Source organism: Oncorhynchus clarkii, chromosome 19 (genome assembly GCF_045791955.1).
Source record: "Oncorhynchus clarkii lewisi isolate Uvic-CL-2024 chromosome 19, UVic_Ocla_1.0, whole genome shotgun sequence".
In the NCBI taxonomy this organism is placed as follows: Eukaryota; Metazoa; Chordata; class Actinopteri; order Salmoniformes; family Salmonidae; genus Oncorhynchus; species Oncorhynchus clarkii.
This window is the reverse complement of record NC_092165.1, coordinates 27,229,239-27,256,412: the sequence shown is the minus strand read 5'-3', so window position 1 is coordinate 27,256,412 and position 27,174 is coordinate 27,229,239. Positions and strand designations below refer to the sequence as shown.

The 27,174-nt window shown below is 45.9% G+C and overlaps 1 protein-coding gene across 3 annotated transcripts in view; it reads left to right on the top strand.

Moving 5' to 3' along the window:
- The window catches only part of LOC139374193 (solute carrier family 25 member 21), a 234,736-nt gene that overhangs the window by 135,873 nt on the left and 71,689 nt on the right, over positions 1 to 27,174 (top strand). For all 3 annotated transcript variants that reach the window (XM_071115211.1, XM_071115209.1, XM_071115210.1), the window contains exon 3: positions 13,781 to 13,829. In XM_071115211.1, coding sequence (XP_070971312.1) covers positions 13,781 to 13,829 — 49 coding nt within the window. The remainder of the gene's footprint in view (positions 1 to 13,780; positions 13,830 to 27,174) is intronic.

The window sequence follows — 27,174 nt, the reverse complement described above, 5'->3', positions numbered from 1 at the left end:
CCTAGGGCTGCAGTTGGCCCCTGGCCGGGGAGCTGACAGGGATGGCTTTGAATCACCCAGAGCCTCTATAATTTTTTTTTTGGGGGGGGGGGGGGGGGGGTCTGGTTGCATAGGCATGTCTTTTGCACACCCTTTTTTAAACCAAACAGACATTTAAGTCTCTCTCCACTTAGTCTATCCAAGCTGCTAAGATGATGCAGTCTGTTTTAGTGTATGTGTGCCCAGTCAGTCCAGAGACACGGAGCGCAGGCCTCCTCGGACAGCGTGTCTGAAGAGAGACAGGAGTGTTAACGGCTAATGAAAAGATTTACTGCCTTACTGAACCTCCCTTAATGCTGTTCCCCAGCCCTAACTAACCCTAACCCTACCCGTAATCACACCCATTATCAGCTTTTATGGACTGAGTGTTTTGAGAGAAGCGGACTGGGTTATGCTCTCTTTGGCTCTTCAGTCAGGGAGAACTCTCTCTCTCTCTGTTTCTCATCTCTCCCTCCTTTAGTCTCCTGTAGCCCTGGTCATCCCTCTCTCCCTCCCTCCATCCATCTCTCTCCTGCTCACCCCCCCTCTCTCTCTCTCCACTAGGTGACAGTAATGACACAGCTACCTCTTCTGTGGGGAGGTGGAATCCTTGTCACACACACACACGCAGGCACACACACGCTTTTGTGCTGACATTTGGACTGACACATCAGATATGGCAACAGTAGCAAGATATCGCAACAATACAAATTCAAAGGCTGGGCACTATCAAATACCAATGACAGTTTTTTTCCAGAACATTCTATGGAAGTATGAATGTGAAATGTGTGAGTTAATTACAGGCTTGTTCACATATCTTGTTGGTCTACCGTTTTGAGGTTTCTTCTATTGTTCTCTGTTAATAAGAGGGTTGTCTCGTGCAGGGATGGGCAACTGGCGGCCCCGCTTTTGAAGGCCCACGGACCAATTTCACCCCCAAAAATAAAGAATAATAATAGTTTTTTCCTTTACTCCGTCAGAGTCTCAACTTCATGTTGAGAGTTAGAATAGTAGAATACACAAGGTGCAGTTTGTGAAATGATGTTCTGCATCAGCAGTCACTCAATTAGTCCATGTCAGCTCAATTGTTTTTAGACTGGTAAGTTAGTTTAGTCAAAACTTGTAGTAAGCATGGTCGAATTACCAACCGGGGTGGGGGGCCCATTGATCATCTACTATCATATTAAAAACGGAAAACATTTGCCTCCACCCCGGTGTCAAATTGCATGAAATGAGTTATACAATTGTCAAGCGTTCTCTATGCCCCATGGGAAAATGTGCAGAATTGCAGGAAATGAACGGGGAGGTATGGATGTGGGTACGCAGACCCACGAGCCTCTGCAGCCCCTCACCATGAGTTTCGTTTTTTTGTGTCCCCCACCCACATCCAAGTTGCCACCCCTGGTCTAGTGTCAGTGGGATACCGGTATATAATATTGTTCAAAAGCTTGAATAGTAGTGTGTGTGTGTGGTTGTGTGTGTGGTTGTGTGTGTGTGTGTGTGTGTGTGTGTGTGTGTGTGTGTGTGTGTGTGTGTGTGTGTGTGTGTGTGTGTGTGTGTGTGTGTGTGCTTTGTAGACAGTAGAAAATGTTAGTGAAAACGAATGTTTCGAGGACATTTATGGCAGTTTGAAAGGAGGAGTTGATAGATTGCCTCGGGCCTGCTAAGAGAGAAAGTGAGTGTGAATGTGCTGGGGATCACTCCCTCCCTCCATCTCCCCCCTTTCTCTCTTTCTCTAGAAACCCCCTTTGTTAGAATACACGGAACAGCGGATGGCATTTATCATAAAGCATCCTGACAGGTGTAGTTGGAGGTCATTTGTTTAAAAGTTGTGCTGGTGAATAGGACAAGCCCGGGGGTTGGGCACGGAGGACTTCCTGTCAAACATCAGTTACAACAGGGGTTTTGCATTTAGGTTATCATCCTCCTTTTCTCCTGCTCTTCTCGCCCGCCTCCGTGCGGGCCGGTTGGCAGAGGCGCCCCTCATTTGCATCCTGATGGACGAGCTCCGAACGCTAGGCCATCCCGCGTACAGAGAGTGGCAGAGACAATCTAACCCCCGCGACAGTGTGTCCTCTAACCTCGGTGACGGTGGCGCCTCAGTGGCAAGTGTCGCTCAGTAAGGATCACAAGACCTCTCGGCGACAGGGACAGTTCGCCACGTGTCGCTTAGCTGTCATATTCCTAATTTTGTCGGGTCGTTTTCATCTGTCGTCATATTCATGACTGGTCTTATCTGTCATTCTCCCTGACATTCTGTCTCTCTCCGTGGTTCAGTTAGCAGGGGCCGGTGAGAAACGTGTCATGCACTCGTAACACACTTCCGTTTTGATCGATACACGTACCCGTTTTGTCTTGTGTTTCACCTAACTGGTAACTGGCATAGTATGGTGTGCTCGACTGGGCATGATAGATGGAAGTAGGAGGCCGATCTCTGTCTCTTGGACGGGATGCTAGGTTCTGTCTTGTCTTGGTTAACGAGGAATTGAAGAGGAGCTTCCCAGATAGAGGAGCAGCGGAGAGGGGGAGGATGAATCATCTTCCTGTCTTATTGTCCCTCCTCCTGCTTCCCACTTCCCTCCCTCCCTCTCAGCTCATCTGATTCATAGCCGTTGACCTGAGAAACAAGAGACGCTCTGCCTCACCCTCCCTCCCTCCCTCCCTCCCTCCCTCCCTCCCTCCCTCCCTCCCAGTGATAGTTGACACCACTCTACTCCCAGTCCACAGAGAGACTGACAGAGGTGATAACAGATGAAGTAGCAGAACCAGTAGCAGCCAGCAGTAATAACACAACCACACACACACACACACACACACACACATACACACACACAGAGTAGTCAGGGCCCGTCAAGGCACCAGGAATGCCTGTGTGTTCGCAGTGTAGGAGCAGATGCAGCGCAGGTTCAGCTCTCGACAGGGGCCCTCAATAAAATCCCCTGCTGTCATTGGAGAAGGCCCCGCTTGTTTTTGTAAGCGCCCTTTGAGCTTTCTCGAGCAGAATTAGAGACTGTTCAGAGAGTTGACTGGTGTGTGTGTCTGGTTAACTGGGAGAGATGTTACGCTGACGGGAAGCGTGATTGGGGGGCATTTTAGTCATTAATAGCTGTATCCTCCATGTGTTCTTCTCTTTTTCTACCTCTGTCTCTGTCTCTCTCGCCGTCTCTCTCGCCATCTCTCTGTCTGACTCTCAATTCAATTCAAGGGGCTTTATTGGCATGGAAAACATATGTTAACATTGCCAAAGCAAGTGAGGTAGATGATATACAAAAGTGAAATGAACAGTAAACGTTGCAGAGGTTCCAAAAGAATAAAGACAAATGTCGTATTATGTATATATACAGTATAACAATGTACAAATGGTTAAAGTACAAAAGGGAAAATAAATAAGCATAAATATGCGTTGTAATTAAAATCTCTCTCTGTCTCTCTCTCTCTCTCTCTCTCTCTCTCTCAATTCAATTCAAGGGGCTTTATTGGAATGGGAAACATGTGTTAACATTGCCAAAGCAAGTGAGGTAGATGATATACAAAAGTGAAATAAACAATAAAAGCATGTCTCTCTCTCCGTCTCTCTGTCTCTCTCTCTCTGTCTCTCTCTCTCTGTCTCTCTCTCTCTCTCTCTGTCTCTCTCTCCGTCTCTCTGTCTCTCTCTGTCTCTGTCTCTCTCTCTGTCTCTCTCTCTCTCTCTCTGTCTCTCTCTCTGTCTCTCTGTCTCTCTCTCTCTCTCTGTCTCTCTCTGTCTCTCTCTCTCTGTCTCTCTGTCTCTGTCTCTCTCTCTCCGTCTCTCTCTGTCTCTCTCTGTCTCTCTCTGTCTCTCTCTGTCTCTGTCTCTCTCTCTCTCTCTCTGTCTCTCTCTCTCTGTCTCTCTCTCTCTGTCTCTGTCTCTCTCTCTCTCTCTCTGTCTCTCTCTCTCTGTCTCTCTCTCTCTGTCTCTGTCTCTCTCTCTCTGTCTCTCTCTGTCTCTGTCTCTCTCTGTCTCTCTCCTTCTCTTTCTCTCTGTCTGTCTCTGTCTCGGTCTCTCTCTGTCTCGGTCTCTCTCTCTGTATCTGTCTCTCTGTCTGTCTCTCTCTGTCTGTCTGTCTCTGTCTCTCTCCTTCTCTCTGTCTGTCTCTCTCTCTCTGTTTCTCTGGTCTCTCTCTCTCTCTCTCTCTCTCTCTGTCTTCCTCTGCATACAGTAGAGGATATGTGCAGGTTGATTGGTCTGTCAGACATTGTCCCTCAACTTATGGCAGGCAGCAATGTAGTGCGCTGCCAACCCACAGCTCTCTGCGTCCTCCCCCAACAGGACAGGTATTCTATCCTCATCAGAGAGGTCTTTGAAACCTTGAATAAGGGTTTCACAAATTTGGAGGAATGACACTCTCTAATTGTTTTGTATTTGTGACATTTTGCCAGGAAATGCAGCTCCGTCTCAGGTTCTGCTGTTGTGCAGTGGTTACACAGCCTTTCCTCTACAGGGAGCCAGGTTCCCTCTCTCTCTCTGTATGTGTGGTGTTTTTGGGGCTGTAGCTCTTTCCTTTCCCAGATGGTCCTGAATAAACCATTAGACAAACTCTCTTTTTTTTATATATGTAAATTCCTTCATAATCAGGACCTTAACGTCCGTATTTGTTTAAGGGGGTTGAAGGTTTATTTCCCCAACTGGTTCTACTTCTTATTTTCTCTCTCTTCCTCAAATACTCTGGGAACAGAATGATAAATGATAAATAGGACGCAGCCTTTATCATTCTGTTCTCAGGGTAGATTCACTTGGGACGCATACCTAGACTCCCTGACATGAGAGGAGCTCTGAAATGAGGAATCATAAATCACTAATATTAATGGCCGCCTGTTTTTGCATTAATTAACTTTCTTTCCTCTGCTTAAAGCCTTTAATTGCATTTTAATATCCGCCAGTGTATGTGTACTTTACTCGTGAAATTCCAATGTTTCTGCCATATTTCCTCCTCCCCTCTAGCCCAAATGAGGTGATTATTGTCGCGTCCCAAATGGCACCCTCCTCCCTATGTAGTGCACTACTTTTTGGGCAAACCCTATTGGGCCCTGTTTTATAAAAATATTTTATGTAAAAGTAGTACGCTATATAGGGATTAGGATGCCATTTGGGATATAGAATGTGTTTAATGGGTTGGTCTGTGCCCACTTTGGTTTGAAAATGGTTTAAATTCCCAATTTCACTTTAATAGGATTACATTTGAATGGGCGAGTCTGCTGTTTGCTGTAAAAACAGAGTTGATTCTCTCAAGGCACCATTTCAGCGTTAAAGTGTTGGCCTGCTGCTATAAGTAATACGTCGTAGTTTATTGGTCCAGCCCCGATACAGTCGCGTGTGAATTTAGGTCCCTCTATGTTTTACGTTGAATTATATTCTCCATCTCCCATTCGGACCGACTCATTCATCTACATGCCTAATGTACAGTATGTGCTTGATGTGCTTGGAGGCTATGCTGTGTAGGTGGGTGTTGAGCCGGCTTGTTACAAATGATTCACCCATACCAAAATATACGTACAGTGCCTTGCGAAAGTATTCGGCCCCCTTGAACTTTGCGACCTTTTGCCACATTTCAGGCTTCAAACATAAAGATATAAAACTGTATTTTTTTGTGAATGATCAACAACAAGTGGGACACAATCATGAAGTGGAACGACATTTATTGGATATTTCAAACTTTTTTAACAAATCAAAAACTGAAAAATTGGGCGTGCAAAATTATTCAGCCCCCTTAAGTTAATACTTTGTAGCGCCACCTTTTGCTGCGATTACAGCTGTAAGTCGCTTGGGGTATGTCTCTATCAGTTTTGCACATCAAGAGACTGAAATTTTTTCCCATTCCTCCTTGCAAAACAGCTCGAGCTCAGTGAGGTTGGATGGAGAGCATTTGTGAACAGCAGTTTTCAGTTCTTTCCACAGATTCTCGATTGGATTCAGGTCTGGACTTTGACTTGGCCATTCTAACACCTGGATATGTTTATTTTTGAACCATTCCATTGTAGATTTTGCTTTATGTTTTGGATCATTGTCTTGTTGGAAGACAAATCTCCGTCCCAGTCTCAGGTCTTTTGCAGACTCCATCAGGTTTTCTTCCAGAATGGTCCTGTATTTGGCTCCATCCATCTTCCCATCAATTTTAACTATCTTCCCTGTCCCTGCTGAAGAAAATCAGGCCCAAACCATGATGCTGCCACCACCATGTTTGACAGTGGGGATGGTGTGTTCAGCTGTGTTGCTTTTACGCCAAACATAACGTTTTGCATTGTTGCCAAAAAGTTCAATTTTGGTTTCATCTGACCAGAGCACCTTCTTCCACATGTTTGGTGTGTCTCCCAGGTGGCTTGTGGCAAACTTTAAACGACACTTTTTATGGATATCTTTAAGAAATGGCTTTCTTCTTGCCACTCTTCCATAAAGGCCAGATTTGTGCAATATACGACAGATTGTTGTCCTATGGACAGAGTCTCCCACCTCAGCTGTAGATCTCTGCAGTTCATCCAGAGTGATCATGGGCCTCTTGGCTGCATCTCTGATCAGTCTTCTCCTTGTATGAGCTGAAAGTTTAGAGGGACGGCCAGGTCTTGGTAGATTTGCAGTAGTCTGATACTCCTTCCATTTCAATATTATCGCTTGCACAGTGCTCCTTGGGATGTTTAAAGCTTGGGAAATATTTTTGTATCCAAATCCGGCTTTAAACTTCTTCACAACAGTATCTCGGACCTGCCTGGTGTGTTCCTTGTTCTTCATGATGCTCTCTGCGCTTTTAACGGACCTCTGAGACTATCACAGTGCAGGTGCATTTATACGGAGACTTGATTACACACAGGTGGATTGTATTTATCATCATTAGTCATTTAGGTCAACATTGGATCATTCAGAGATCCTCACTGAACTTTTGGAGAGAGTTTGCTGCACTGAAAGTAAAGGGGCTGAATAATTTTGCACGCCCAATTTTTCAGTTTTTGATTTGTTAAAAAAGTTTGAAATATCCAATAAATGTCGTTCCACTTCATGATTGTGTCCCACTTGTTGTTGATTCTTCACAAAAAAATACAGTTTTATATCTTTATGTTTGAAGCCTGAAATGTGGCAAAAGGTCGCAAAGTTAAGGGGGCCGAATACTTTCGCAAGGCACTGTATGTACTACTGCAAGGAGCTGTGAATAGAAGCGTCCGTTGCGTTTATTCATTGAGACAGTCATGTTAAATCATGTGTTAAGTTTGTAAAAGTTTGTCGCACAAACATACTTCCATTTTCTTCATCGGCGGCTCAAAAGTACTTGTATACTTGCTCCTTGGTGTGCCCCTGAATCTTTAGTGTACCACGGTACTGCAGGGACTAACCCGGGAACAGTAGTCCAGTTCTGGCTGGGACCGGTGCATCCATACTTCACTCTTCAACCGGTTCTTTCCGTCCTGACAGTAATGGAACCTGAATGTCGTCTCTGCGTGTTGATGGATTATCTGCTTTGTTCCACTTGGATGACAAATGGAGGAGTGTTGGCGCTGTGTTTGTTTTGCATTGTAACTCTGATGCGTTGTGAAACAGAGTCACATTCAGCCGTCAGCTACGGGTTCAACTGAAGGGTTTCGTCGGGGCATATCGTATCAGAGAGCTGAACTAAAAGTGCCTGGGAGTGCGTCTCTGTAGCAATTTAGAGTCTTCTCTTGGGAGTCGATGTGCCGTAACCGTAGGCCATGTATGGCTGATGTCCTAAATGATATGGCCAGTAACTCACTGCCGTTGCTGTCCCAGAGAAATGGCACCGTAGGTAAGGCCGTATCAAATACGATATCGAATAATTAATAGAGACGAATCATCTAGGAATGAATTGAGTATTTGTAGAGCCTAATGCACACAGTGCGTGTCACTTTCACAGGGGAATTCCAACTTCCTGTGACTTTTTCTCTCTGACTACTAGGAATTGTGACTCCTGTCCGTCTCTGTGATTGATGACACCTGTGCGGTCACGTTGAGCAATTGCTCCCTGGCACAGCGCTGTTTTCCTTTCTCACTTCTGCGTGGGAGCGAACTGCGTGGCTCCCTGAGCCAAAACCAACTCGGATCAGTATCTCATCTGCGTGATGTATGATCGACTTTTTTTCCTGTAAGAAAGGTTATCAGACTAGGTGGAATGTTGAAGGGACGGGCTGCCCGTGTCGGTGCTTGTTAAAGCTATAGGACACAGTGGGTGCCTCTAGCCTGGTATTCTACCCTGGACAAATAGAATGCGTTCTAATAATGTATTTCTATGGTCTACCCCATGGTTATTTAAAGTAGGCAAATCTATTCTATTCAATTCTATTGGACCGTTCTTTAGCACAGGCCTACAATCCAGAGTCCTGCCCGTAGCCAAAATCCCATGCGTGTTAAACACTGGCACACAATGGAAACAACTGACGATAGAAATCGGCATTCAATCAAAAAAAGCACGATTTTCCCCCGTGAAATCTGTGTCGTTTTTTGAAATCATAGCCACTAAGTATTTTTTTTTGTTGTTGGTCAAGTAACACTGATATTTAACACAGAGCCGGTTTTGGTGAAGTATAGTATCAATACAGTATCTGATTGTGTAACGTGGCTGTGTTCCAGGCAGAGCTGCCGCTCTCTCTCGGTGTGTGTGTGTGTGTGTGTGTGTGTGTGTGTGTGTGTGTGTGTGTGTGTGTGTCTACATGTTTTTTCCTACCTTATCAGGACCTCAATGTCATAACAAATCACCCAAATGTCCTAACGAGGTAGTACAGTACGTGTCAACTTTTTAGAAAAGTTTATGTCCTGAAATGGTTCAAATGCTATTTGTAAACTTCATGTTTGGGTTGAGGTTTTAGGGGTTAGGGGGGAAAAAATACATATTTTTGTGCAGGCGCTGGAGCCCTGGTTGACAGGACCTGTCAGTGTCGTTTTGACACCGGAGACAAAATAAACGGTAAATAATGGGATCCACCAACATTTCACACAGTGTAGTGGAACAGAGCTAGAAAACCCAACCAGATGGCAGGTCACTGTGGTGTTACATCAGTACAACTATTCTACGCCAGAGGTAGGAGCTCTCTGCTGTTCTCACAGAAAGATGAGGAGACGTGCCAACCCAAGACAATATCATGCTTTTATCCAAAGGGACAAGTTCTTCTCATCTTCAGTATGTGCGTACATTTTAGTATGTGTATGTGATCGCTGGGGGAATTGAACCTACAGCCCTGGCATTGCCAGCACCACACAGGAAAACCTTTAACGTCCAGTTGTTGTTTCAGCTCCTCATTCGACACATAGCTGCCTGCTATCATCAGTCTGTCCCTGTGGTTGCTCTTCCCACAATTTAACCAAACTCTCTGAAGAAGACGAGTGAAGGCCCTCCTGCTCCACACGGCACCAGTGCGTCATGGGGGTTTCTTTTCAGCTGTCAGCACGTGCTACTGTTTAATCGGGCCAGCATCAGCACCGAGACCCCTCACACACTCCAGGGTACCCTTCACACACTTCTACCGTTCCTCCATCCACATTCACACCACCCTCACACTCATCAGCCGTGGAGAGGAACAACCGAAGGAGGAAATGAAACGAAACACGGACTGATCAGTGCTGGTATGTAGTGTTGAGGCGGTGCTCAAGGAATGTTCTACTGTAGTCCGGGCACCAGTCTGTTCAGCTAACATGCCACTCCCTTGTGCTCTGTGTCGTGTTTAGCTGGACAGGAGTGGCGAGGAGTGGAATGAACTCTCACCAGACTGGTAACCAGACGAGTTCTACATAGGAGCTGGGTCAGATCTGGTTTGGTTGAGGTTGGAGTTGTTAGCGTTCTGTCAGGCTCGTTGTCTGTCTTTTTTTGTCCCGGTTACCACCTTGCGTCTCAGGCATCGCATCGAGCTGAGTAGTCCGATAACTACACACAGCTAACCCACATCAGCCAGACAGCCGACAGTTTATAGTAGTCAGGCCTACTCTGCGGTGCGTCTCTGTAGCAATTAGAGTCTTCTCTTGGGAGTCAATGTGCCGTAACCATTGACCATGAATGGCTGATGTCCTAAATGATATGGCCAGTAACTCACTGCTGTTGCTGTCCCAGAGAAATGGCACCGTAAGTAAGACCATATCAAAGGCCAAAATCTATTTTAATCTGCTTCCGTTGGAAACATACAAGTTTAGTGGAGGCCTTCACTCTGAGACCGTTGTTGGCCTCATGCATATAGGAACACTACTTCTCCCTGTGTCCCTCTGTCTCTGTCTCTCTCACTCAGCTCTGTTTTCTCTATTTTCCAGAACTGAAACTATGAGAGAGAAAACATGCCTTAGCTTAGTCCATGAGAATGTGATCTCCAGTCTGCTCCAGTCCCCCTGAGCTACACGGGCAGTCAATGATGAATTAACGATAAACCTTCTCCTAATGTTGTTGTGTGTCTGACTTGGGATGCGTTCCAAATGGCACCTTATTCCCTTGGGCTCTGATCAAAATAGTGCGCTAGGTAGGGAATAGGGTGGCATTTGGGATGCAGTCTAGGCGTGGACTTGTTCGGACCGGGTGTGTGGAGACATGGAGGAATCTATTGCGTTGTTGTTTTGTTCGTTCATTTCTCTGTTTGGTTTCCTCTAATGTGGATCCTAATGCTGTGTGTGTGTGTGTGTAGGAATAGAAGAATGTCTTGTTCTTTCCCAGCAGTCCTCTGTTTAAAAAGGCTTAGTGTGCAGGCAGACAGACAGGTTGGGGTTTGAAAAGGCTTAGTGTGCAGGCAGACAGATAGGTTGGGGTTTGAAAAGGCTTAGTGTGCAGACAGTCAGGTTGGGGTTTGAAATGGCTTAGTGTGCAGACAGACAGGTTGGGGTTTGAAAAGGCTTAGTGTGCAGGCAGACAGACAGGTTGGTGTTTGAAAAGGCTTAGTGTGCAGGCAGACATACAGGTTGGGGTTTGAAAAGGCTTAGTGTGCAGACAGACAGACAGGTTGGGGTTTGAAAAGGCTTAGTGTGCAGACAGACAGACAGGTTGGGGTTTGAAAAGGCTTTAGTGTGCAGACAGACAGACAGGTTGGGGTTTGAAAAGGCTTAGTGTGCAGACAGACAGACAGGTTGTGGTTTGAAAAGGCTTAGTGTGCAGACAGACAGGTTGGGGTTTGAAAAGGCTTAGTGTGCAGGCAGACAGGTTGGGGTTTGAAAAGGCTTAGTGTGCAGGCAGACAGGTTGGGGTTTGAAAAGGCTTAGTGTACAGGCAGACAGTTTGGGGTTTGAAAAGGCGTAGTGTGCAGGCAGACAGTTTGGGGTTTGAAAAGGTGTAGTGTGCAGGCAGACCGGTTGGGGTTTGAAAAGGCTTAGTGTGCAGGCAGACAGGTTGGGGTTTGAAAAGGCGTAGTGTGCAGGCAGACAGGTTGGGGTTTGAAAAGGCTTAGTGTGCAGGCAGACAGTTTGGGTTTTGAAAAGGCTTAGTGTGCAGGCAGACAGGTTGGGGTTTGAAAAGGCTTAGTGTGCAGGCAGACAGGTTGGGGTTTGAAAAGGCTTAGTGTGCAGGCAGACCGGTTGGGGTTTGAAAAGGCTTAGTGTGCAGACAGACAGGTTGGGGTTTGAAAAGGCTTAGTGTGCAGGCAGACAGGTTGGGGTTTGAAAAGGCTTAGTGTGCAGACAGACGGGTTGGGGTTTGAAAAGGCTTAGTGTGCAGACAGACAGGTTGGGGTTTGAAAAGGCTTAGTGTGCAGGCAGACAGACAGGTTGGTGTTTGAAAAGGCTTAGTGTGCAGGCAGACATACAGGTTGGGGTTTGAAAAGGCTTAGTGTGCAGACAGACAGACAGGTTGGGGTTTGAAAAGGCTTAGTGTGCAGACAGACAGACAGGTTGGGGTTTGAAAAGGCTTAGTGTGCAGACAGACAGACAGGTTGGGGTTTGAAAAGGCTTAGTGTGCAGACAGACAGACAGGTTGGGGTTTGAAAAGGCTTAGTGTGCAGGCAGACAGGTTGGGGTTTGAAAAGGCTTAGTGTGCAGGCAGACAGGTTGGGGTTTGAAAAGGCGTAGTGTGCAGGCAGACAGGTTGGGGTTTGAAAAGGCTTAGTGTGCAGGCAGACAGGTTGGGGTTTGAAAAGGCTTAGTGTGCAGGCACACAGGTTGGGGTTTGAAAAGGCTTAGTGTGCAGGCAGACAGGTTGGGGTTTGAAAAGGCTTAGTGTGCAGGCAGACAGGTTGGGGTTTGAAAAGGCTTAGTGTGCAGACAGACAGGTTGGGGTTTGAAAAGGCTTAGTGTGCAGGCAGACAGGTTGGGGTTTGAAAAGGCTTAGTGTGCAGACAGACAGGTTGGGGTTTGAAAAGGCTTAGTGTGCAGGCAGACAGGTTGGGGTTTGAAAAGGCTTAGTGTGCAGACAGACAGGTTGGGGTTTGAAAAGGCTTAGTTTGCAGACAGACAGGTTTGGGTTTGAAAAGGCTTAGTGTGCAGACAGACAGGTTGGGGTTTGAAAAGGCTTAGTGTGCAGACAGACAGGTTGGGGTTTGAAAAGGCTTAGTGTGCAGGCAGACAGGTTGGGGTTTGAAAAGGCTTAGTGTGCAGGCAGACAGGTTGGGGTTTGGAGTGTTTGAGCGTCACGTCATCAGGTTACCTGGAGGAGAGGAGATCCAGGGGCTCATAGTAACAGCAATCTTTGGCAAAATGTCTGGGACTGAGGGTAAGATCCATTCATGTGACTAGAGGATTATTAAGGTCAAATGTTTACGGTAGTAACCGATAATTACCTTTTTTTCCAGTTTGAATTCATATCAACGACGGGAGGCTCTGACCTACCTAGACAGTTCTACCAACGCATAGCTAGTGCCCATATTAAGATGCTCTCTCTTTGTGGTATTTCTCTCTCGTGATAATTGGCTTCCTGGAAAAACCCCAAGGAGACACTCTGTTGTTTATAGACAATATATTTAATGGAGCTTAATTAGAATGAAGCCGTGTTGCAGAGCAGCTGTGTACACACCGAGGGAATCTGCGAGGGGAAACCATTCAACACAATAGCAGACTTAAGAGCGAGAAATGCAGTGAGAACGACGAATCTGACTTTATAATGGCTGATTGAGGTGGAATGTCTCCAGTGTTGGAGTGCAATGGGTTGTTTTGTTTTTTTAAACACAGATGTACTTCGTTATACTGTGTGTGTCTCGTTCACAGACAGAATATTACCATTTGGCTCTGGGTGCTGAGATAAGTATGCGTGTTGGACTGGGACCACGAGGCCCTCACTGATCAACAGGCTCTACATTGATGATCCAACAACCCACGGATGTTTGGTGACTTGAGCCCATCGTCACTAGCCTGGTACTACGTTAATTGCTTGACAATAACAACAACCATAAGAGATGGCTACACATCACAATCACAATAGGATTATAGTCCCTTAGCGCCTGTTTAGGGGGGAGGGGGGGGGGGGGGGGTACCAACTCACCAGTCACCGCTGCCTTCCTCGTCACTACCGAGATGGCTTACCACACCCTTGACAGTCTGGCGGTAAATAATATGAGTGGTGTGATGATTCATGTGGCTCTAACCCACCGTGTTTGGTCTGTGGGGTGGTACCAATGATTATCGGGTGGTACGGAGGTTGGCTGGCTGACTGGGTAATGATGAAGTGAAAAATGTGACAGAAATCGGTTGCCGTTCGTAGTTTGGTTCATCATTGTGTCTCTTACTTTTTACGATGTTCGCCAGCAAAGAAGCCCTCCGTTTGCCAAACAAATCACTGTCAGGTTGACAGTGTGCACATTCGGGTGAATGGAGAGCAATATTGTGATGAGTTCTACTTTCGTTTCTCTCCAGGTCTGGTAGAGATTCTGTTGATGCACCCTCTAGATGTGGTGAAGACCAGGTACGTCGCCCTATAAAACACACACACACACACTTTTAACCTAAATCCAATGGCTGGATGGCAGCATTCGCACAAAACTGAAAGCGCGATCCACCGCATTAACCCATGGAAAGAGTTCTGGATATATGGCTGAATTACAAACAGTGTAGTTATTCCTTCAGCAAGGCAATCAAACAAGCGAAATCCCAGTACAGGGACAAGGTGGAGTCGCAATTCAACGGCTCAGACACGAGACAGATGTGGCAGGGTCTACAGGAAATCACTACAGAAAGAAAAGTCACGTCACGGACACCGACGTCACGCCTCCAGACAAACTAAACACCTTCTTTGCCCGCTTTGAGGATAATACAGTGCCACCATCGCGGCTCACTAACAAAGTCTGCGCTCCCCTTCTCCGTGGCCGACGTGAGTAAAACATTTAAACGTGTTAACCCTCGCAAGGCTGCTGGCCCAGACAGCATCCCTAGCCACGTCCTCAGAGGATGCGCAGACCAGCTGGCTGGTGTGTTTACGGACATATTCAATCGCTCACTATCCCATACTTCAAGATGGCTACCATTGTTCCTGTACCCAAGAAGGCAAAGATAAATCCCTACCGCCCCGTAGCACTCACTCCTATCACCATGAAGTGCTTTGAGAGACTAGTTAATGGCTGCAATCCCGTTAACGGGATCGATATGACAACAGCCAGTGAAAGTGCAGGGCGCCAAATTCAAAACAACATAAATATCATAATTAAAATTCCTCAAACATACACGTATCATATACCGTTTTAAAGGTAATCTTGTTGTTAATCCCACCACAGTGTCCGATTTCAAATAGGCTTTACGGCGAAAGCACCACAAACGATTATGTTAGGTCACCACCAACTCACAGAAAAACACAGCCATTTTTCCAGCCAAAGAGAGTCACAAAAACCACAAATAGAGATCAAATGAATCACTAACCTTTGATGATCTTCATCAAATGACACTTATAGGACTTCATGTTACACAATACATGTATGTTTTGTTTGATAAAGTTCATATTTATATCAAAAAGTCTGAGTTTACATTGGTGCGTTACATTCACTAGTTCCAAAAACATCCAGTGATTTTGCATAGCCACATAAATTCAACAGAAATACTCATCATAAATGTAGATGAAAATACAAGTTATACACATGGAATTATAGATAAACCTCTCCTTAATGCAATTTTTTTTAAACTACGGAAAAAGCAAACCATGCAATAATCTTAGACGGCGCTCAGAAAAAAAGAAGATTATCCGCCATGTTGGAGTCAACAGAAATCAGAAATGACTTTATAAATATTCCCTTACCTTTGATGATCTTCATCAGAATGCACTCCCAGGAATCCTAGTTCCACAATAAATGCTTGATTTGTTCGATAATGTCCATTATTTATGTCCAAGTAGCTACTTTTGTTAGGGCTTAGGTATGCAAATCCAAACCACTCGTGCAGGTCCAGCATAACGTCGGACAAAAACTTCACAAAGTTATATTACAGGTCTTAGAAACATTTCAAACTAAGTATAGAATCAATCTTTTTTATCATAAATCTTCAATAACGTTCCAACCGGAGAATTTCTTTGTCTGTAGAGAAGCCATGGAACGCAGGTCGCTATCATGTGAATTGCGAGTGACCAGCCCTTGGCTCTCTGCCAGACACCTGGCTCATTCAGCTCCCATTCAGCCCCACAACACAGTAGAAGCCTCATTCAAGTTTCTAAAGACGGTTGACATCTAGTGGAAGCCCTAGGAAGTACAACTTCATCCATATCCCACTGTGAATTCAATAGCTGGGCTGGGTTGAAAATCGACCAACCTCAGATTTCTCATTTCCTGTTTGGATTTCTTCTCAGGTTTTTGCCTGCCATATGAGTGCTGTTATACTCACAGACATCATTCAAACAGTTTTAGAAACTTTAGAGTGTTTATATCCAATACTAATAATAATATGCATATATTAATTAGCAACTGGGACTGAGGAGCAGGCGGCTTACTCTGGGCAGCTCTGGGCAGCTTTCATCCAAGCTACTCTATACTGCCCCTGCAGCCATATGAAGTTAAGGATCAAATCACCTCAACCTTACCTATTACCCTAGACCCACTTCAATTTGCTTACCACCCCAATAGATCCACAGACGACACAATCGCCATCACACTGCACACTGCCCTATCCCATCTGAACAAGAGGAAACCATGTAGGAATGCTGTTCATTGACTACAGCTCAGCATTTAACACCATAGTACCCTCCAGGCTCATCATCAAGCTGGAGGCCCTGGGTCTCAACCCTGCACAGTGCAACTGGCTACTGGACTTTCTGACGGGCCGCCCCCAGGTGGCGAAGGTAGGGAACAACATCTCCACTCCGCTGATCCTCAACACTGGGGCCCCACAAGGGTGTCTGCTCAGACCCTCCTGTACTCCCTGTTCACCCACAACTGTGTAGCCAAGCACGCCTCCAACGCAATCATCAAGTTTGCGGACGACACAACAGTAGTAGGCCTGATTACCAACAACGACAAGCCTACAGGGAGATGGTGAGGGCCCTGGGAGTGTGGTGCCAGGAATATAACGTCTCACTCAACGTCAACAAAACAAAGGAGATGATCGTGAACTTCAGGAATCAGCAGAGGGAGCACCCCCTATCCACATCAAAGGGACAGTAGTGGAGAAGGTTAAACATTTTAAGTTTCTGGGCGTACCCATCACAGACAAACTGAAATGGTCCACCTACACAGACAGTGTGGTGAAGAAGGCGCAACAGCACCTCTTCAACCTCAGGAGGCTGAAGAAATTTGGCTTGTCACCCAAAACCCTAACAAACTTTTACAGATGCACAATCGAGAGCCTCCTGTCGGGCTGTATCACCGCCTGGTACGGCAACTGCACTGCCCGCAACCGCAAGGCTCTCCAGAGGATGGTGCGGTCTGCACAACGCATAACCAGGGGCAAACTACCTGCCCTCCAGGACACCTACAGCACCGATGTCACAGGAAGGCCAAAAAGATCATCAAGGACAACAACCACCCGAGCCACTGCCTGTTCACCCCGCTACCATCCAGAAAGCGAGGTCAGTACAGGTGCATCAAAGCTGGGACCAAGAGACTGAAAAACAGCTTCTATCTCAAGGCCATCAGACTGTTAAACAGCCTTCACTAACTCCGAAAGGCTGCTGCCTACACTGAAACCCAATCACTGGCCACTTTAATAAATGGATCACTTTATACAGTGCCACTTTGAATAACGGCACTTTAATAATGTTTACATATCTTGCATTACTCATCTCATATGTATATACTGTACTCTATACCATCTATTGAATCTTGCCTATGCTGCTCGGCCATCGCTCATTCATATATTTGAAGAATATGTACATATTCTTATTCCATCCCTTTAGATGTGTGTGTATTAGGTAGTTGTTGGGGAATTGTTAGAATACTTGTTAGATATTACTGCACTGTCAACTAGAAGCACAAGCGTTTCGCTACACTCGCATTAACATCTGCTAACCATGTGTATGTGACCAATACAATTTGATTTGATTTGATGACAGGGTGACATTTTTTTGTTGAATTCACATTAGTTGACAACTCAACCAAATGTCAATAAAAACTAGATGTTGAACTGATGTCTGCGCCCAGTGGGTTGGGCCTATATTCTGGAGTGTTTCTCATACCAGGGCTTTTCCCCCGCTGCTTAGCTCAGTGGGGCTGGATCTGGCCAGCACTGTATTCTACCAGTGGTGCAGCATCCCATGCCAAAGCCCTAAACCATTTTGTGGAAAATGAAATGCATCATTTACCCATTCCACCCCACAATGTTTAAGTAATACGTTTTTATGTTTTGCAAATCACTTACATTTTTTACCTCGTTATTTAATTTGATCCCATCCTTTTTTTCATGGCCTCTGGGTTGCTGCTGAAAAAGAACCAGACAGAGAAAATAAATCTGAGTGCAGAGTTTTGGGGTTGTTGTTTTTTATGTTTTCATTCTCTCGCTCTCTCTCTTTCTCCCTCCCTCTCTCTCTCTCTCTCTCTCTCTCTCTCTTTCTCCCTCCCTCTCTCTTTCTCTCTCTCTCTTTCTTTCTCTCTCCCTCTCTCTTTCTCTCTCTCTCTCTTTCTCCCTCCCTCTCTCTTTCTCTCTCTCTCTTTCTTTCTCGCTCTATCTCTCGTTCTCCCCCCCTCTCTCTTTCTTTCTCGCTCTCTCGTTCTCCCTCTTTCTTTCTATCCTGCCCCCCCTCCCTCTCATGTAATGGTGGCAGTGCTGTGAGGGTAGAGAGGTAGGAGGGTGATCAGGACCCTCACACCACAGCCACTCAGCCATCCATCCATAAACAGGTCGTGGGCTGCTACTTAAGCTTTATAGTCTTTCACAGGCCCAGCAAGACCGCTGGCAAGGCCTCAACCCCCCTTCCCTACCCCTCCACCCTTCCCTCTGCCCTTTTCTCTCCTCCACCTCCACACCCCACCGCCTTCCCCTCCACCCGTCCCTTCTGCTGCCGCCCTCCGAAACCCTCCCCTCCACCCGCCCTCTATAAATTCTGCTGCTTCTCTGTCATTTACAGCAGTAGTTTCTTGGTAAATAAACTTTCGAAGGCTTGCCTTTTTAAAAAGTGAAGGTGGAATGGAGGCCCACGACCAGAAGAGAAGAGCGAGGAGGAGTGGAAAGGCAGGAGGGATAAAAGGAGAAGGTTGCTGGAGCAAGACATTCAGACACACAAACACCTCACAGACACACGGAGACTGGCCGGGCAGTGTTGTATTAGTAGATATCTGATCCTCTCGGGGCCTGTTGTGTGATTTACAGCCCTGTGTAGAAGGTATAGAGGGTTTTATTACAGGTAAGGGCTGACCACAGCCTGTCTGTCCTCACACACAGGGGTCAGGGTTAAAAGTGCACAAGCTATTTTCTTTGTAATGCCCTTCTTTAAAGAGTGGTAAAAACACCAGTAAAAACCCACAGCTTTATTGAGATGTTATTGATCTGTTTTGTGCCTGTGTGTCCCTGTGTCTCTGCCTAGCCCATCTGTGTGTGTGTGTGTGTGTGTGTGTGTGTGTGTGTGTGTGTGTGTGTGTCTCTCTCTGCCTGGCCCGTGTGTGTGTCTCTCTCTCTCTATCTCTCTCTGGCTGCCCCATCAACCAGTAGCTCTTTGGGGATCCATCTATGTGTTTGTCTTGTTCTCAAAGGGATTTCCCTTTTAGTCTTCAGGACATTGCACTTGATGTCCTTATTCCAGAGGTCTCTGAATGCAGTCTTCTTTAATAGATGGGATAAACAGACAATGTATTTCTATTTTGGAACTGGAACTCAAGAGCCAAGGCCAGAAATATGGAAGGTTTATTGAATCTGCCTCTTTAAACTTCAGGAGGTTTCTGGCTGCTGAAGGACAAGCTACACACACACACACCCCCACACACACATGCTTACACACTCACACTCTCTTGGTTTCTCTCTTTCCCTCTCTGTTTTACACACTCATTCAGAGCATCTACACATTAGATTATACACACAGCAGAATGTGCGCACACTAGCTAGCTAATTGGGACCGAGAACCCAGAGCTGAAATGTATTAGCAGGCGGGAGGCTTGGAGCTGGCCAGGCTGACTGGTAACTGATGAGGCCTTCAGACACACACACCTCCACTGGGTCGGTCTCTTTCTCTCTCGCTTTCTCTCTCTATCTCGTCAGCTCGCCGCACTCTCTCTCAGCTCGCTCTCTCTCAGCTCGCTCTCTCTCTCTCAGCTCTCTATTTTCTCTCTCAGCTCGCTCTCTCTCAGCTCACTCTCAGCTCTCTCTATTCTCTCTCTCTCTCAGGTCTCTCTATTTTCTTTCTTGTTCTCTTTCTCAGCCAGGCCAGGCATGGGTCTTATTAGGGCCTGGCTGGTTAGCTCCTGCTCCTGTCTTTAATGTCCACTGGCCCAAATTGGACTTCAGGCGACTGGAGTAAATTAAGCTTTTTTCCACCGAGCCGCCAAACATGAAAAATCAAAGGGATTTTTAATGGACTTTCTCTTCTGAAGGGGGAAACCTGGCAAAATATGTAGTGTACCTGAGAATTCATGTTTACTCATTTTCCCAAAATGAGGGCCCACTCCCATCTAGTTTGAAAGCAGAGGGAGAATGAAGGGGGGGAGGGGGATCTTGAGCAGTAGCAAAGTTGAGACTAGTTTGCGTCCCAAGTGGAGCCCTTTTCCCTATATGTCAGATATTTGAATAATTATCATTTTAGGATTGAATAATGAAAACTCTTATGATGACACAAATACTAACTGTCTGGTATATGACCATATATCTTTTAACATACAAAGTGACTCAAATGATAGGCCTGTCTGTCTCCCGTAGACAAGCCTTTCCCATTCAACAAGATTTGAGCAATGAGCTTTTCAGGACAGAAATTAAGTAGTGATCACTCAGTCAAAATAATGTATTTATTTTTGATCTATTTATTTTCCCTTCGATAAAGAAAGATAAGAGATGAGAGCAATGTGTTGTGGAACTCCAGGCTGGCTGTTAGCAGATGCTGCTGCCTGTGTCCTGTGTTGTTTTGGTTGGACTCCCTGGGGTTTTTACTGGCCAGCCCTAGTTCTGACCCCTGTTACACACACACACACACGCACGCACGCACAATCAGATCAGACCCCAGTTACTTACCTCTAGTAACAACCACATCTATCTTACATCACCCTTTCTTTCTGTCTCTGTCTCTCTCACTCTCTCTCCTTCTTGCTCAGCTCTCTCTCCGCTCTTTCTCAGCTCTTTCTCTCATCTAGCTCTCTCAGCTCTTTTTCTCCCTCAGCTCTCTCAGCTCTTTCTCTCAGCTTTCACTCTCTCAGCTCTCTCTTTCTCGCTCAGCTCTTTCTCAGCTCTCTCTCAGCTCTTTCTCTCTCGGCTCTCCCTCAGCTCTTTCTCTCTCTCTTTCTCTCTCCGCTCTCTCTTTCTCTCTCCGCTCTTTCTCTCTCTCAGCTCTTTCTCAGCTCTCTCTCAGCTCTCTCTAGCTCTGACCCTAGTATTACTCACTTACAGTAATTGCCATCTATGGTGACATCTGAGTGAGTGTTGCAGTTGCACAGATAGTAAATTGTTGATTACCCCTGTCCCTAACCCTCCCGCCACTCCCCCAGAACTCAGTGTCCGTAGGACAAGGAATGTGGCTGTTGTCGGCCTGTTCGTGTGTATGTGCATGCTCCACAGAGACAGTGGGGCTGCGTGGTTGTGCCGTTACAGCCCCCCATTAACCTGGAAAGCACCTAGTTACATGGTTCATGGGCTGGTCTCAGCTCACTTGGAGGTAACAAAGGGTGTCGGGCGGCGCTCTGGGCAGGGGGCGGTGGGGGGCAGTTTGCTCCGGGGCTGGGCCATCTGACTCTGATCAGGCAGGTCGCTAGGCTGGCCAGCCCAACGCTGGGACCCTGGGCCGCTACTCCCTCATTAGAGAGGACTAAACACATACACACAGAGGGAGAGAGACACACATGTATGTACACACTCGCACAAACACATTAGAGAGGACTAAAGAGCCAACAGCTCCCTTCATGTTAGGATCCTGTTGCATTATAAGCCCCACCCTCTGCATATACACTACCAGTCAAAAGTTTGGACACCTAATCATTCAAGGGTCTTTCTTTATTTTTACTATTTTCTACATTGTAGAATAATAGTGAAGACATCAAAACTATAAAATAATACATATGGAATCATGTAGTAACCAAAAATGTGTAAAACAAATCAAATATATATAGTAGCCACCCTTTGCCTTGATGACAGCTTTGCACAGTCTTGGCATTCTCTCAACCAGCTTCACCTGTAATGCTTTTCCAACAGTCTTGATTGAGTTCCCACATATGCTGAGCACTTGTCCTTCACTCTGCAGTCCAACTCATCTCAAACCATCTCAATTGGGTTGAGGTCGGGTGATTGTGGAGGCCAGGTCATCTGATGCAGCACTCCATCCCTCTCCTTCTTGGTAAAATAGCCCTTACACAGCCTGGAGGTGTGTTGGGTCAATGTCCTGTTGAAAAACAAATGATAGTCCCACTAAACGCAAACCAGATGTGATGGCATATTGCTGCAGAATCCTGTGGTAGCCATGCTGGTTAAGTGTAACTTGAATTCTAAATAAATCACTGACAGTGTCACCAGCAAAGCACCCCCACACCATCACACCTCCTCCTCCATGCTTCACGGTGGAGAACCACACATGAGGAGATCATCCGTTCACCTACTCTGTGTCTCACAAAGACACAACGGTTGGAACCAAACATCTCAAATTTTGACTCATCAGACTGAAGGACAGTTTTACACCGGTCTAATGTCCATTGCTCGTCTTTCTTGGCACAAGCAAGTCTCTTCTTCTTATTGGTGTCCTTTAGTAAAGGATTCTTTGCAGAAATTCGACCATGAAGGCCTGATTCACACAGTCTCCTCTGAACAGTTGATGTTGAGATACGTCTGTTACTTGAACTCTGTGAAGCATTTATTTGGGCTGCATTTTCTGAGGTTGGTAACTCTAATAAATGTATCCTCTGCAGCAGAGGTAACTCTGGGTCTTCCTTTCCTGTGGCGGTGCTCATGAGAGAAAGTTTCATCATAACAATTGATGGTTTTTGCGACTGCACTTGAAGAAACTTTCAAAGTTTCTTGAAATATTCCGTATTGACTGACCTTCATGCCTTAAAGCAATGATGGACTGTTGTTTCTCTTTGTTTATTTGAGCTGTTCTTGCCATAATATGGACTTGGTCTTTTACCAAATAGGGCTAACTTCTGTATACCAGCCCTACCTCGTCACAACACAACTGATTGGCTCAAACGCATTAAGAAGGAAAGAAATTCCACAAGTTAACCTTTAACAAGGCACACCTGTTAACTGAAATGCATTCCACGTGACTTCCTCGTGAAGCTAAATCAAATCAAATCAAATGTTATTTGTCACATACACATGGTTAGCAGATGTTAATGCGAGTGTAGCGAAATGCTTGTGCTTCTTGTTCCGACAATGCAGCAATAACCAACAAGTAATCTAACTAACAATTCCAAAACTACTGTCTTATACACAGTGTAAGGGGATAAAGAATATGTACATAAGGATATATGGATGAGTGATGGTACAGAGCAGCATAGGCAAGATACAGTAGATGGTATTGAGTACAGTATATACATATGAGATGAGTATGTAAACAAAGTGGCATAGTTAAAGTGGCTAGTGATACATGTATTACATAAGGATGCAGTAGATGATATAGAGTACAGTATATACGTATACATATGAGATGAATAATGTAGGGTATGTAAACATTATATTAGGTAGCATTGTTTAAAGTGGCTAGTGATATATTTTACATAATTTCCCATCAATTCCCATTATTAAAGTGGCTGGAGTTGAGTCAGTGTGTTGGCAGCAGCCACTCAATGTTAGTGGTGGCTGTTTAACAGTCTGATGGCCTTGAGATAGAAGCTGTTTTTCAGTCTCTTGGTCCCAGCTTTGATGCACCTGTACTGACCTCGCCTTCTGGATGATAGCGGGGTGAACAGGCAGTGGCTCGGGTGGTGTAGGTGTCCTGGAGGGCAGGTAGTTTGCCCCCGGTGATGCGTTGTGCAGACCTCACTACCCTCTGGAGAGCCTTACGGTTGTGGGCGGAGCAGTTGCCGTACCAGGCGGGGATACATCCCGCCAGGATGCTCTCGATTGTGCATCTGTAGAAGTTTGTGAGTGCTTTTGGTGACAAGCCGAATTTCTTCAGCCTCCTGAGGTTGAAGAGGCGATGCTGCGCCTTCTTCACGATGCTGTCTGTGTGAGTGGACCAATTCAGATTGTCTGTGATGTGTATGCCGAGGAACTTAAATCTTACTACCCTCTCCACTACTGTTCCATCGATGTGGATAGGGGGGTGTTCCCTCTGCTGTTTCCTGAAGTCCACAATCATCTCCTTAGTTTTGTTGACGTTGAGTGTGAGGTTATTTTCCTGACACCACACTCTGAGGGCCCTCACCTCCTCCCTGTAGGCCGTCGCGTCGTTGTTGGTAATCAAGCCTACCACTGTTGTGTCGTCGACAAACTTGATGATTGAGTTGGAGGCGTGCGTGGCCACGCAGTCGTGGGTGAACAGGGAGTACAGGAGAGGGCTCAGAACGCACCCTTGTGGGGCCCCAGTGTTGAGGATCAGCGGGGTGGAGATGTTGTTGCCTACCCTCACCACCTGGGGGCGGCCCGTCAGGAAGTCCAGTACCCAGTTGCACAGGGCGGGGTCGAGACCCAGGGTCTCGAGCTTGATGACGAGCTTGGAGGGTACTATGGTGTTGAATGCCGAGCTGTAGTCGATGAACAGCATTCTCACATAGGTATTCCTCTTGTCCAGATGGGTTAGGGCAGTGTGCAGTGTGGTTGAGATTGCATCGTCTGTGGACCTATTTGGGCGGTAAGCATATTGGAGTGGGTCTAGGGTGTCAGGTAGGGTGGAGGTGATATGGTCCTTGACTAGTCTCTCAAAGCACTTCATGATGACGGAAGTGAGTGCTACAGGGCGGTAGTCGTTTAGCTCAGTTACCTTAGCTTTCTTGGGAACAGGAACAATGGTGCTGTCATCAAGGCAAAGGCAAAGCAAAAGAATCTCAAATATAAAATATATTTTGATTTGTTTGGCACTTTTTCTGTTACTACATGATTCCATATGCATTATTTTATAGTTTTGACTATTTATTCTACAATGTAGAAAATTGTAAAGATAAAGAAAAACATTGGAATGAGTAGGTGTGTCCAAACCTTTGACTGGTACTGTAGGTCTCACGACACACTCTCCTTTTTCTACACACAACCCTCACTTCCTCGTTATCATACCCCATGATACTCAATACCCCCTCTCTCTAATCCACACACTTCCCTACTATGTAGCCAACATCCCAACTCTTCCAATAAAAGAATTTCCCTCTCGGGAACTATAAAGTGTATCTAATCTAGACCATGTCCTTATATCCCCCTCTCCCTGTCCTTATATACAGGGGTGGCAGGTAGCCTAGTGGTTAGAGCGTTGGGCCAGTAAACAAAAGGTTGCTAGATCAAATCCCTGAACTGACAAAGTAATAATCTGTCGTTCTGCCCCTGAACAAGGCAATTAACCCACTGTTCCTAGGCCGTCATTGTAAATAAGAATTTGTTCTTAACTGACTTGCCTAGTTAAAGAAAAGTTAAAGAAAAAATATATATACCCCTCTCCCTGTTCCATAAGTATGGATTGGCTCCTCCCTCTGGGGTTTGACTGACAGTTTTCAGCTCCTCCCACTCCCAGTTTTATCTGTAAAACCCCTCTAAGTATACCTTTCTTAGATTCTTAGGAGTCTGGATAGTTATGCTTCACTCACCATGAGTAACACACACACACACACAATCACACTCACTCACCCACCAGTCCAGCAGAGACACAACTCTGGTCCCTGATTAGAAAAACCTGGGGTTACCCCTTGCCTCATGACAGTATCCATGACAACTCAGCCTCCATTTGATCCCAGCATGGATGAAAGTATGTCTCTGCTTGAAGGCTAGTGGATAACAATCTTTGACGAGGGCCTTTGACAGATGACGTCCTGTCCTGTAAGTAACGTGTGTGTGTGTGTGTGTGTGTGTGTGTGTGCGTGCGTGCGTGCGTGCGTGTGCGTGCGTGCGCCCGCATGTATATAGACACAGCCTGGGGCTTATTCTCTCCTCTCCTCCCCCTCTCACCCCCGACTGCTGTGTGAACCCTGCTGCCCTCCTGGAGGAGTCCTTGACACAGTGCTCAAACAACAGGCCACAAAGCTCTGAGGGGCTGATAGCTGATCCTTCCTTGTAAAGGAACGTGCAGGTCAGCAGCAGTCAAGTCTCCTCCTAAACCTCTGCGCCCTGAAAGACTCCTCAAGAGAGTCCCCTCTGACGGTGTGAGAAACTCAGCCTCTAGCCTACTTCACTCACGTTGCGGAGTCAATGTGGATCATGTAGAGTAGGGAGAAGGCGTTTCTACTTACAGTATCTTATCCTTTGTGTGTTTGAGAAATGTACTTCCTCTCTCCTCGTATTCAATGAGGACTGCGACTGCGACTCATCCCTGCCTCTGCCACACGTCCCCTCCTTACCTAACTGACCGCCCAGTAAGCCCACGACATAACACCTGCCTCTTCCTCCATCTGTGGACCATATCCACTCTTGTCTGGCGTGGTCTGATCATATATCAGACCTGTTATTTCAAGAGAATCGCGGTTGCATTTCCTACTTGCGTCATAGTCGGATTGACTGTCTTGCCTATGAAGTACCATCCAGTAGGCCTATATTTGAGGAAGGTTACTGGATGGACAGCTACTGTTATGCTCATCCTATCCTCTCCTTGCTGCGGCGCTGCAGGCCAGTCCTGTCTCTCCCATGGATCAGTCCTGTCTCTCCCATGGATCAGTCCTGTCTCTCCCATGGATCAGTCCTGTCTCTCCCATGGATCAGTCTTGTCTCTCCCATGGATCAGTCCTGTTGCTGCTCCTGCCACTACACATTATGTACGGTTGTTTCATTAACTTCATTTGGGATAGGGGGCAGCATTTTCACTTTTGGATGAAAAGCGTGCCCAGAGTAAGCTGCCTCCTACTCAGTTCCAGATGCTAATATATGCATATTATTAGTATTGGATAGAAAACACTCTGAGGTTTCTAAGACTGTTTGAATGATGTCTGTGAGTATAACAGAACTCATATGGCAGGCAAACACCTGAGGAAAAAATCCAAACAGGAAGTGGGAAATCTGAGGTTTGTAGTTTTTCAACTCAGCCCCTATTGAAGATACAGTGGGATATTGGTTATGTTGCACTTCCTAAGGCTTCCACTAGATGTCAGCCATCTTTAGAACGTTGTTTGATGCTTCTACTATGAAGGGGGGCTGAATGAGAGGGGAATGAGTCAGAGGTCTGCCAGCAGCCACGAGCTCGTGACGCGCGGTCATGAGAAAGTTACCTGTCGTTCCATTGCTTTTCTACAGACAATGGAATTCTTCGGTTGGGACATTATTGAAGATTTATGATAGAAACATCCTAAAGATTGATTCTATACATTGTTTGATATGTTTCTACGTCCAGTAATATAACTTTTGGGAATTTTTGTCCGACCTTTCCCCTGAAAGTTGCACGTGCGTTTTGATTTGATTACCACACGCCCTAACAAAAGGAGGTATATGGACATAAATTATGAACTTTATCGAACAAATCAAACATTTATTGTGGAACTGGGATTCCTGGGAGTGCATTCTGATGAAGATCATCAAAGGTAAGTGAATATTTATAATGCTATTTCTGACTAATGTTGACTGCGCAACATGGCGGATATTTCTTT